At 47.8% G+C, this 12,321-nt stretch overlaps 2 protein-coding genes across 2 annotated transcripts; one reads left to right on the plus strand and one right to left on the minus strand.

Annotated features, from left to right (window-relative positions):
* The first annotated feature begins 1,009 nt into the window (after window positions 1-1,009).
* BKA55DRAFT_568339 (uncharacterized protein) lies at window positions 1,010-5,641 on the plus strand. The gene is made up of 3 exons (XM_046192810.1): window positions 1,010-4,861; window positions 4,910-5,319; window positions 5,368-5,641. Exons 1-3 carry the CDS (start codon window positions 1,478-1,480, stop codon window positions 5,483-5,485), a joined length of 3,912 nt encoding a protein of 1,303 aa, XP_046049239.1. The 5' UTR covers window positions 1,010-1,477; the 3' UTR covers window positions 5,486-5,641.
* Window positions 5,642-11,711, minus strand: BKA55DRAFT_663806 (transmembrane amino acid transporter protein-domain-containing protein). Its single transcript, XM_046197677.1, has 6 exons — window positions 11,080-11,711; window positions 9,218-11,040; window positions 8,994-9,164; window positions 8,229-8,393; window positions 7,484-8,070; window positions 5,642-6,878 (listed from the first exon to the last, which is right to left on the minus strand). Exons 1-6 carry the CDS (start codon window positions 11,330-11,332, stop codon window positions 5,657-5,659), a joined length of 4,221 nt encoding a protein of 1,406 aa, XP_046049240.1. The 5' UTR covers window positions 11,333-11,711; the 3' UTR covers window positions 5,642-5,656.
* Window positions 11,712-12,321: the final 610 nt, after the last annotated feature.

A 12,321-nucleotide genomic window follows, 5' to 3' on the forward strand; every position in this document is an offset into this window, starting at 1 on the left:
GCGTACTGAATAAGAAGCCTACCCTGTAGTTGATAATTGGTTTACGTTGTGATACTACATATGAACCATTTCCTATTTTATACTTACCTTAAGGTAGCTTATGAAATTTCCTTATATAAATTATGCATTAGAACTTATAAAAGATTACAAGTGCCTTATTGTGTTAAGTAATGTTTTAACTTATTCTCACCCTTAGATAACATAACTATATGTTTTCGTTTTCTATGCTAGCTTACTTATACCATACAGACACTTATATCAACAAATAGGAAACCAGTTTTAAAGCTCCAACGGCTTATTATAGGTAAGGCTTAGTGTCTCTGAAATATTTCTTGGTTTTTGAAACAGTAGCATGAAACGGTACTGGCAGATATGAAGTTAATGGAGATAACATACCCAAGAAAATGCTGAAATATGCATTTCCTACGGTGAAAATGATCATAATGCGCTTATGAAACAGACGATATAAAGCTTATTTCAAAACATCAGCTTCGATAAGTTTTATGAAAGTTATTAAGCTTAATAATTTGTCTCCTTTCCTTCAACCATCTGACCCATACCATGAATAACCACGTGGGTTGCGTGGATGGTTCTCATGATGAGGCTCACTGTTCATGAGAGGGCTGAATAAAAACCCCTGGGTTTTTGAATGAATGAAAACTAGTCTAAGCTACCTCACATAGAATTCAAAGTACATACGTACACTTGTGACGTAAACGTACGGTTCAAATATCTATCTGCCTGATAGTATTGGAAATCAAACGTATCCTCATGTTGGTGTAAACTACAGATTTCCCGAGGTCGTTCAGGGTAAGCATGCAACCTCCACGTAATCTGTCAGGGACAGCTACCGCCACGCCCCACTAAGCTACCTGTGAAATACCTGAAACATAGCTAACTTACAGTGGTAATGGAGGTATTTATGAGAACCGGGCTCTTTAAACGGCAGCGGGACACTTTTAAATGTAACGCCCCCCAAAAGACGCTTGGCAATAGCGTAGGCTGCGACAATACAAATGATGCAGCACGTAGTCTTGAAATGATCTGTCCCCTTGTGAGCAAAGACACGAGTCACCATTTCTCAACAAACGTCAAGTGCACCAAACGAAACACAATTCGATTCCTTTACAATCGTTGCCCGCATTCATCAACAACGAGTTCGCCGGACGGACATTAAACGCGTAGATCCCTTTGCGACTTCGACCCTGAAATGCGACACAGATAAGAGCTCCTAAGGATTCGACGGCCTCCAACGATATACAACCAAAAGAACAAAGACGAACACCGAATTCTCCAACAAGAAACACGAGGGAGGAAAGTCTTACAATTAGAAAAGTACGACTACAAAACAAATCGTAAACGTCTGACATCACCGCCACAGCATGTCTGAGCAGCACCGCTAGCTCCCATCCTCAGTTCTTCACCTTTAACACAGCACCTTTTCTATTCCTCCTCACCGTCAGGAGTTTAGCCAGGGATGCCGTCCTCACCAAGATATCGAGCTTCCGACCCACCCGATTCCCCCGCGAATGACTCCGACTCCGATCTTGATCTAGATATCCAGGAGCTCGACCCAATATCAACTACTCCAGCTCCAAGGGACAACGAGCGCCCTTCAACCGAGCCACAGACATCGCGGATAGCGCTGCGAAATTTGCGCATGGGTGGAGTGCGGCGAGCTGGAAAGAGGAATCGCGGGTATGGCGACCTCGGCCAGGATAGAGATGGAAACGACGAACATTCGCAGGCATTGTTAGGGGAACATAACAGCAGTGCGTCGCGATGGTCGGAAGGAAGTGGTTACAATGAGGACGATCAGCCACTGCTAGGGGGCCAGCCTTCGCAACGCCGGAAGTCTATGAATTCGGATCGAGTATCTTCACGGTTACGACTCCCTAGCTTCATGTCGGGGTCAAAGAAACCAGAACCGAGCGATGCGGAGGACCAAGAAGACGACGACCCATCCTCCTCTCGACATGTGGCCGTAGGCTCGACTCAACCTGTACGATTTCCGAACAACATCATCTCAAACGCCAAGTACACAGCCTTGACATTCCTCCCCATCACCCTCTATAACGAATTCTCATTCTTCTTCAATATGTACTTCCTTCTCGTGGCACTGTCGCAGGCGATACCCGCCCTGAGAATCGGCTACTTGTTAACGTACATTGCACCGTTGGCGTTTGTACTCTGTATTACCATGGGAAAAGAGGCATTCGATGATATTGCCAGACGGCGAAGAGACACTGAAGCGAATTCAGAAGAGTACAACATTCTGGTTTTTCAGGATGCCGACTCCACCCATGCCCCTGTACGCCAACGAAAACTGCTCAAGTCTGAAGTGTTACAGAAACACTCTAGGAAGAAGTCAAAGGGGGCTCGAGAGAATTTGTCAGACATTCTGGAGGAAGAGGACGTTGAGGCACCCCCGCCATCCTCACGAGTCGTCGAAGTCAGCCGCAAGTCAAAAGACTTGAAAGTTGGCGATGTTCTCAAACTTACAAAGGGTCAACGTGTACCTGCAGATGTTGTCATATTAAAATGCTTCACTTCCGAGGCACCAGCCCCTGCATCGATTCCCGAAGAACCAGCAGAGGAGGAAACCTTGTTGGCGTTCGACGGTGAAGAGTCTCAAGCAAAGGGGAAACAACCCGCAGAAGCGGCACCAGAGCAAGAGGCTGAAAGCGGACCAGGAGGTGAGACTTTTATCAGGACCGATCAGTTAGATGGTGAGACGGATTGGAAGCTCAGACTTGCTTCACCGCTTACACAAAATCTACCAACCGAGGAGTTCGTTCGTCTGCGCGTCACCGGCGGAAAGCCGGACAGGAAGGTCAACGAGTTTCTGGGCACAATCGAACTGGTCGAATCTCGAAAGGATGCATTGGTGCACCATGCGACAGTACAAGCCTCTGACGCTTCCCACACGGCTGCTCTGTCAATAGATAACACAGCATGGGCCAATACTGTTATCGCCTCGCAAGCCACGACACTGGCGGTCATCATGTACACAGGTCCTCAGACGCGATCTGCTCTATCGACAGCTCCCTCCCGTTCCAAGACCGGCCTGCTCGAATATGAGATCAACTCTTTGACCAAGATCTTGTGCGCATTGACATTGGCTCTTTCCATCATTCTTGTTGCACTCGAGGGTTTCGGAAACACCAAAGACAACGTGTGGTACGTTAAGATCATGCGATTCTTGGTTTTGTTCTCTACCATTGTCCCCATCAGTCTGCGCGTGAACTTGGACATGGGCAAGAGCGCATATTCCTGGTTTATCCAACGCGATCCTGGCATGCCTGGAGCAGTCGTTCGAACAAGTACTATACCTGAAGATCTCGGCCGAATTGAATACCTACTCAGTGACAAGACTGGTACATTGACCCAGAATGAGATGGAAATGAAGAAGATTCACGTTGGTACTGTGTCTTATGCCAACGAGGCAATGGATGAAGTGTCAACGTATGTCAAACAAGGCTTCTATATCCCACCATCAGCGGATGTTGCGTCCCAGAACATGCTTATTACTCCATCATCCACGTACTCCAGCACTACGACTATGGGTACGACACGTACAAGACGCGAGATTGGCACTCGAGTTCGAGATGTAGTTCTGGCACTTGCCCTTTGTCATAATGTTACACCTACTGTTGACATTGAGGATGGCAAAGAGGTTACTGGATACCAAGCATCCTCTCCTGATGAAATTGCCATTGTCAAATGGACAGAATCAGTCGGTTTGAGACTTGTGTACCGAGACCGCAAGAGTATGGTATTGGAATACACAAACAGTAAGAGACCGGTAGTTCGCGTGCGAATCCTTGACGTTTTCCCTTTCACTTCCGAAGGCAAGCGAATGGGTATCATCGTTCACTTCCACGAAGACATCAAGGTGAAAAATCCGAGTCTCTCTACTGGTGAAATCTGGTTCTTCCAGAAGGGTGCTGATACAGTCATGAGCTCCATCGTTGCGGCGAATGATTGGCTCGACGAGGAGACCGCCAATATGGCGCGTGAAGGCTTACGTACGCTGGTCGTTGGCCGCAAGAAGCTCTCACACGATCAGTACAAGGAATTCTCGGCTCGCTATCAAGAAGCCTCGCTTTCAATTAGTGGACGTGATGCTGGCATGCAGCGGGTGGTCTCTCACTACCTGGAACATGATCTGGAACTAATCGGCGTGACTGGTGTTGAAGATAAGCTGCAGAAGGACGTCAAACCCTCTCTGGAACTCCTCCGCAATGCCGGCATCAAGATTTGGATGTTGACTGGTGACAAGGTCGAGACTGCAAGATGTGTTGCCGTCAGCTCCAAACTGGTGGCTCGCGGTCAGTACATCTATACAGTTTCCAAGCTCAAGAAGAAGGATAACGCCCAAGAACATCTTGACTTTCTCCGAAGCAAGACAGACGCTTGTCTCCTGGTAGATGGCGAAAGTCTGGCTCTCTTGCTGACACACTTTCGCCTTGAGTTCATCTCCATCGCCGTCCAGCTGCCCACCGTTGTTGCTTGCCGTTGTTCGCCTAACCAGAAAGCCGAAGTCGCCAAACTCATCCGCGAGTACACTAAAAAACGCGTGTGCTGTATCGGCGATGGTGGCAATGATGTCTCAATGATTCAAGCTGCTGATGTTGGTGTTGGTATTGTTGGAAAGGAAGGTCGACAGGCTAGTTTGGCGGCCGACTTTTCTATCGAGCAGTTCTGTCATCTGGTCAAGCTATTGGTCTGGCACGGTCGTAACAGTTACAAGCGAAGTGCTAAGCTCGCGCAGTTTGTTATTCACCGTGGTTTGATCATTGCTGTGTGCCAGACTATGTATAGTATTGCTATCAAGTTTGAGCCTGAGGGTCTGTACAAGGTAAGTCGTGTACTTGTTTTCTCCGTTCATGACAACTGACGATTGTAGGATTGGTTGCTTGTCGGCTATGCTACTGTGTATACTGCAGCCCCTGTGTTATCACTTGTGTTAGACAAGGACGTGGATGAGAACCTTGCTAACCTTTACCCCGAGCTCTACAAGGAACTCACTTCTGGCCGATCACTTTCATACAGAACTTTCTTCGTCTGGGTCTTTGTGTCCATCTACCAAGGCGGTATGATTCAGGGCTTGTCACAGATTCTTACTGAAGTCGACGGGCCTAAGATGGTTGCTGTCAGTTATACCGTTCTCGTGCTCAACGAACTTCTCATGGTGGCCATTGAGATCACTACATGGCATCCTATCATGATCATTAGTATTATCGGCACTTTCCTCTTGTATATCGGTTCCATACCTTTCTTGGGCGGATACTTTGACCTTCGGTTCTTGATAACATGGTAAGTTATCCTTCACTTAATCAATCACAGTTACTCACATCTGTTCAGGGGATTCGTCTGGCGTGTCCTAGCTATTGGTGCTATTTCACTGATCCCGCCATACGCGGGCAAGTTGATTAGGAGGACAATGAAGCCTCCGTCGTATAGGAAGGTTCAGAGTCACTAAAGTAACATGTCATGGGTTTGGAGTTTACTGTTGGCGTTGGGTTATCACGTAGAAGGCACCATTGTTGTTACTAGTATTATGTTTTATTTGTATCCAATAGATGATGTCTACGCCTCTTTATGAGTGCTTTGAACTACAATACATTATATAATGCCGTCTTTTACAGTGATTTTACATCTTGAGGACCAACCAATCTCTTGCCAGGGTAGGGTTCTGTCTCTGCAGATAGCCAGCTACTCCAGATATCGGGCCTTGAGTCTGCTGGCCACCTAACCATATCTTGGGTCCGGCATAGTACTCAATGAAACCGTCGGGACCAGAGACAATAAACAAGTTCTTCCCGGGGGTGGTGCATTCAGAAGGCTTGCACACACAGCCAGGACCTTCAGGGAGAGCGAATTCGGAGGCATGGACATGCATTGCTTGATCGTGGAATCGACAGCCTGCATTAAATGAAGCAACGGCTCCAGGCGATGCTGCGATAGCATTGCTAATATCCTTATCCTGGAAGCGAGTTCCCTCCTCGTCAACAACGACCTGAATCCTTAGGCGATCACCATAGGTCATCTTGAGGTCTTGCAAACGCTTCGTGACGGGGCTCGGGCTCTCGACCTCAGCGCCTAATGTAGTGGGCTTCTTTTCCTGCCAAAACTTCCACGATGGATGCCGAGGAGGAGCACTGTTTTGAACCTCTTCTCTCTTCCTCACGGCCCAGAGAAGGTCAACACTTGACTTTTCGTTTGCTTCCAAGACAGCCTTCGCTGCTTGCATACCAGATACTACACCTGTACCGCCTGCAAGAAAGACAAGACGAGAGTGCTCACCCAATCGCTCAGCTAGTTCAAAGCCAACGTGTGGACCACGCAGAAAAACATCTTCTCCGACCTGTCTTCGACCTAGATAGTTCGACATTTCACCATCGTCAACAGTACGGATATAAAATCGTAGCGAGCCATCTGTAGGATCCTCCGTGGACAGTGGAGGAAGAGGCGTATAATGCCGAGAGATTTGCACCTCAGGTTGCTTGAACTCCACAGACCAAAGAGGATAGCTCCAGCGGTTATTTGAGGCGTTCAAGTATGGTAGAGAAGGGTTCGGTGTGCGTGGGACTGCGGTAATGACGAATGAGGTTGGTGAGATGGCCTCGCGAGCTGTGATGCCGTAGGGGACAAAGGCTATCTCGTTGAGAGTGTTGGGTCGAGACGGCGGCGTGAGAAGATAGTAACCGCCACCGACAAGAATTATACCGACAACTATAAGAGAGGGGAAGATTCGTGCTTGAAGAGGGGTGGAAAAGTATGGTTTTTGAGAAGCGTGTTGCCGTAGTGGTGATGAGGTTGAGAGGCTTCGTGATGAGATTCTTGGAGGCTGTGTCTTAGCTACTGATACACGGCTTTGCAATTGACCACATTGTGTGAGAAGTCGTCGATTCTGGGTGGTAGGTCGCAATGAACCTGTAAATATCCTCGTGGCTCTCATCATGTTGGTGGTGAGTGCTCAATTTTGATCTCGGAGGTTTTCAGTTATTTTATTGAGCTTTTATGTCCAGAATGAGACCATCTGAGGTCAGAACAGACTAAACAAGGCGTATGTGCTCAGACTTTCGAGTTGATCTTTGTGGTCGAGTCGTTTTCAGTATCTTCAGGAGTTCCTTGAGATGATGGTCACCAAAAATTGAAGCTGGAATCACTAGATCAAGGTCACGTGGATCACTTGAATCGCCTCAACATGTACAAATCGTCGTCATGATCGAATACAACTCGCAAATACATAGCGCGTGGTAATGATATACATAATGAATATTTCTATTGGAGAGCTTTTGTCCATGTGTCTTGACCCTGGGGTATCGCTAACCATCTATCAATACATATATCTTACATCCTCAACATCTTATGCTCAGCATCAATCCCTCCTCTAAACATATCCGCAACCACATTTCCCTTGAGAATAGTCTCTTTTACAATACCCTCCACGTTCTTTGGATCAACTCTTCCATACCAGATTCCACATCCCGCCAAAGGATGCGGTTCATCGCCCATCTTCAAGTTTGGAGGCAGATAAATGATAACGTTGCCTGCAAACTTGTGACCTCCGATATGACTGATCAAACCAACTCTAGCTGTAGTCTTTCCTTCGCCAGTTTCTCCCTGTATCCTTTGTTTATCGTTGAGATTAATTTGCACGGGTCCATGCAAGACGTCAAAACCCTCCATTTCCAACTTGTCCTCAAACTCAGTTCGTAGAACAGGTGCCATGATGCCGCATCTCGCGTCGCGTCCTGTATGTCCACAAATCAAGACCAAAACATCGCGAACATCTTGAACGCCAGGTAGTAATCCTTGGTAGCCCTCTTTGCGGGTCAAGCGATCCCGATGTATAGGTGAGAGACCTTCATGTGCAGGGTGAAGCTTCTTAGGGAGCAGAAACCCCTTAGCCAGTGCTTCTACACTATCAAATGATATCCGCGGTAGAAAAGGGACGTATTTGAAACTTGGAACCAAATACACCGATGTTGTCTGAACTTCAGGCCGTGGTGAAACAGAGCTCGGAAATGACGAGTTGAGAACAGAAATATTATGAAAAGGCTACAATAATCAGCAAGATAATCCACATACAACAAGAGAGCACCAACATCACTATAAGTCCCTCCACGCCCAAACAACTCTTTAAGATCCGCAGCGAGGCAATCACCGCCGTTATCATCCTCTATTCTCGATGGCCAATCTGCATTTCCTGTACACACTAGTACGTGCTCTGCATACCCAGCAATTGCGCCTTTCAGAGGCCCTTCACGGTCCAGAGGGAGATCCTCTGGCATAGTAGGAGTTGCCGCGCATCCGCATGTCGGCTCCGGACATGTTGCGACAGTTTGAAATGGCGGAGGAGGCGGAGGTCGAGTTTGCCGTGTCTGTTGAGCAAAAGTTCGCCTGGGTGTTGATGATAAGCTGAAGAGACAGCGTCTTGTCAATTGAATTGACGGCCGGAGAGACATAGTAGAATACGTGAGATTACAGTTGTGGCTTTTGAACGAAAAGTCGCTTTTATCCTGGCGAGACCTCCAATAAACCGAATATCACGGCCCGGGGTTTTGCGATAGACATACATCCTCATTTTCACCTCGGTCTCCGAGATTGATATAAAATCCCCCACTTTCCGATTGAGTCGGCCCCCCACGTGTTGAAGCCAAATCATCATTGATAGACAATTGCAAATATCAACGAAACCACGAAATCACGAGACTGTAAAGAAATCTAGTTGAATACGCTGTCTTACACGATGTATAATGAAACTCGAAACTGAACCGGCTAAAACCCTTCAACTCCCATCACCCATTTCCAAATGCTACATACAATCTATCCAATAACATAACACCACAATGCAAGCTACAATATGCAATGGATCCTCAACTAAACCGCGGGTATAGCAAGCCTTGTGGCCCTCAAACCTCTCGAACCCATACTCACACCTATACACCAACTATACATGAGTCAAAGACTCAGAAGCCAACCATTGTTCCCTTCTCATCACAGTATCCCGGATGCTTAGGTTCCGCAGTGGCCCAACTCATCGCAGTAAGTGTGGTTGCGTATGCCATTGCGATGAATCCAAAGATACAGAGTAGGATATCGGCCACCTTCCAGAACTTCGTACGGGCAATTGCCTTATAATGAAGCATAGGCTAGAAGAACAGTCAGCATTGCACATCAAAACTTTCGATCACTTTTAACTTACAGGATAGATAAAGACAAGTGGAATGCAGGCAAAGTTACCAACAAGAGCAACAAACTTGTCCAGATGATCGGCTCCAAGCCAAGCAATGGCCGCACAAAGCATCACCACGAAGAAACGGAAAACGTTCTTCTGCCACTTGACCCAAGGATTATACTTGCCACTGCGAGTGAAAAGCTCTGTCTCAGCGATACGAATGGCAGGGAAGATCTGCAATGGTGTAGAAAGCAGAATGGCAACAGAGTATAAGAACTGAACTCCATTGACCATCTTGTTGTCCTGAGGCAAGTTGAGCAAGACAACAGTTTCGGTGTGAGAACCGTAGGCGGCATAAGAGATGGCACCCATGCCAATGAAGAGGACTGTGATAATAATCATAACAATAAGCAGAACCCGAGGAAACTTTTGAGGGTGTCTCATCGACTCCTGAACGGGAATGATGAGACCAATGCCTTCGAACGTGAAAATCGCAGTTCCGATGAACAAAGTCCAGTCCTTCTTGTTGAACATGATGATATCGGCAATACCGTTCTCGTTGAGAGTTAGAATATCGTAGTACAGGAGGTAAGCCAGACCAATCAAAATGAAGGCATCCGCAACCAGAGCAGTGAATCCCAGCTTTCCGATATCTCGGAGAAGAGCAAAAGGCAGGAAGATGAGCATCTGGATAAGAATGAGCCACTGGATACTGATCGAGGACTTGCAGTCGGAAACAGCCCTGACGAAGGCCTGCAAGTTGGCGGCAGTGAACACGGTATAAGCGGCAACGAAACCAATCTGGCTGATGACAATAGAAGCCAAAATGAGGGTACGCATATGCTTTCCGTAAAGTGCACCACCCAAATCTCCAAAAGAGCCTCCAATCTTGAGCTGTGTTTGTACGAGAAGTACAAAGCAGTAATAGCTCAGAGCGGCAACGCCAAAGAGAATCAGGTTGCTGAAGAGCATACCTCCGTTGAGATACGCTCGAGGAAGGAAGAGAACACCGGTACCGACAAAAGACTTGAGAAGAAGCAACGCCGCGTTCATGGGACTATTGTTTCCGGTGCCACCGCGGACCTTGCGCTTGCGTCTGCGTCTTGAAGGGGTCAACAAGGCACTATCCTCCATGGGCTCCCGCTCGTCGTCGGAGTTGTACTCGTCTGTGTCTTCTCCGGATGAGAAGTACTCGTTCGGTCCTAAATCTTCGTCATCCTCCTCCAGTTCCTCACCAGCAAAGTGGCCATAAATCGTCAAGAATTCGAGGAAGCTTGAGGTGAACAATCTCTGCTGGCCCGATGCAGGAGAGGCGTGGCCGTCCTCAAGATGACCTTGAGGACCAGGACTTTGGACGTTACGACGGAGATGGTTTCTTCGGAAGCCACCGGGCACCTTTATCGAGTTGATGTCAAGTACCTCCGCTTCGGGCTCGGGTCGTCCCAAATCGAAACTCTTGCTGCGGTTGTACTTTGCTCTCGCTTCTGCCTGTTCGGTCCACTTGTAGATACCCCGAGTCACATCACCTCCCTGTAACCTCAAGCTGGAGAACTCGTCCTCGCCCAGGCCCGCACCGCCGATTTCGGCCGGCTGCTTGCCCTTTGAATTACCTTGAATCGATGACTCTTCTGAGCCAGGATTCTCATCCGAGGGTTGAACTAGATGGCGCTTGACAATCTCGGGATCTTCGTAAGGTGCACTGGTGCCCAGCGCATTTTGTGACCGTGAATTGAAAGAGCCATAGTTGGTCGGTGTCCCCGAGTTTCGACCGCCGAGCAGAGGAGACTGTGAGCGAACGGGAGGAGTAGCAACGCGAGCTGCAGGAGTACCATGTCGCGGAGGAGACTGGCCTAGAGAGTTGGAAAGGGCAGCAGCAAGAGCAGATACACCAGGGCCTTGGGCGCTGGCGCCGCTTCCAGGCAACTGACTCAAGTCCTCGAGATTCTCGGCACGCGGAGCTGCATCGGGTCGTGGCGAGCCTCCTCTGGAAGGTGTAGTGCCAAGTTGTGACGGGATGGGAGAAGCAAGACGCGCTGTCAAATCAGCTCGAGGGACCGAAGCGGAAATCGATCGAGGTCGGAAGCTCGAAGGCGAAGCAGACCTAGGAGGCTGTTCAGATGGGATTCTCGAAGGAGAAGCCATTTTTTAGTTCGATTGAAGGTGTGAGAAGCCTTATCGCATAGTCTGAGCGGAGTTGACAACAGTTTTGAGTCGCGAACAGCGGTAATGACGCAGCAGGCAGATGACTGGCGGGATGCCTAGCAACACTGATAAGACGGGTGAAGAACCAAAGAAGTCAACAAAAAGAATGACGACAAAGAATGATGACCAAAAACAGTCTCGGGAACAAAGGTTATATGAAGATGTCACGCTTGGTCGGGTGATAGAGTCAATTGAGAGGTATGGGAATTTCTTGTTGGAGTGAAGAGGAAGCGTGAGATAAGGGCTTAGCCAAGCCGTAACATACAGGCTAAGGCTACAGGCTCCAAGCTGCAAACTGCCTATGCCCAGGCTGGTAGTTGCCCTGAACGGTGAAGCTCAGACGCAGGGAAGGCCTAGTTCTCTGGGGTCTGGTGACTACTGAGTAAGGGCAGCTGCCGAGCCAAGCTAGGCTAATAGTGGAGGTATTGGTTGAAGACTCCACGCGTTGCAAAGGCCAATACTTAGCAATAATAATGGTTACTATATGGAGAGGTGCCTTGTATATCATTTATATTGACATGTAAATAAAATGGCAAAGTGTGTGAAAACCAAGTCAGCTTATAGGCTGCGATAAGTTTCTAGTAACTCATTCCGAGCTTGAGATGAATATCATATCATGACTTCCACGTCTGTCGTCGAGTATTCTTATGGACTCGTCTGGAGCCAATGGACATCGGCAAGTAAAATGCTTTGAAAAGAAATCCAACCGTTGGCCTGCAACCTTATCTCTAGGGTTGTACCTGCCAAATTGGGGTCGTAATGGCCGAGTCAAATACCTTGGGACGTTGATGAGTAACGTTTCAGAAGGATTTGTTTACGAGTGTTGATCTCTTATCCGCATATGCTTTATTGCGGCACAATGTATATATCACTAATAGGTAATCTAACTGTTCTAACACCAGTTGTTCTCTACTCCAAGTATCTATAGT

The sequence above is a fragment of the Fusarium redolens genome (assembly GCF_020744475.1).
Source record: "Fusarium redolens strain MPI-CAGE-AT-0023 chromosome Unknown BKA55scaffold_8, whole genome shotgun sequence".
NCBI classification, from domain to species: Eukaryota; Fungi; Ascomycota; class Sordariomycetes; order Hypocreales; family Nectriaceae; genus Fusarium; species Fusarium redolens.

What these genes read in the sequence shown, in the direction of transcription:
- BKA55DRAFT_568339 (XM_046192810.1), top strand. Translation starts at nt 1,478, where the DNA reads ATGCCGTCCTCACCAAGATATCGAGCTTCCGACCCACCCGATTCCCCC. An exon ending in AGCCTGAGGGTCTGTACAAG is followed by an intron (nt 4,862 to 4,909) that starts GTAAGTCGTGTA and finishes TGACGATTGTAG; the next exon opens with GATTGGTTGCTTGTCGGCTA. An exon ending in CTTCGGTTCTTGATAACATG is followed by an intron (nt 5,320 to 5,367) that starts GTAAGTTATCCT and finishes ACATCTGTTCAG; the next exon opens with GGGATTCGTCTGGCGTGTCC.
- BKA55DRAFT_663806 (XM_046197677.1), bottom strand. Translation starts at nt 11,332, where the DNA reads ATGGCTTCTCCTTCGAGAATCCCATCTGAACAGCCTCCTAGGTCTGCT. An exon ending in GTGATGAGAAGGGAACAATG is followed by an intron (nt 8,394 to 8,993) that starts GTTGGCTTCTGA and finishes TTTGCTCAACAG; the next exon opens with ACACGGCAAACTCGACCTCC. An exon ending in TTGGCGGGATGTGGAATCTG is followed by an intron (nt 6,879 to 7,483) that starts GTATGGAAGAGT and finishes TCAATTGCAAAG; the next exon opens with CCGTGTATCAGTAGCTAAGA.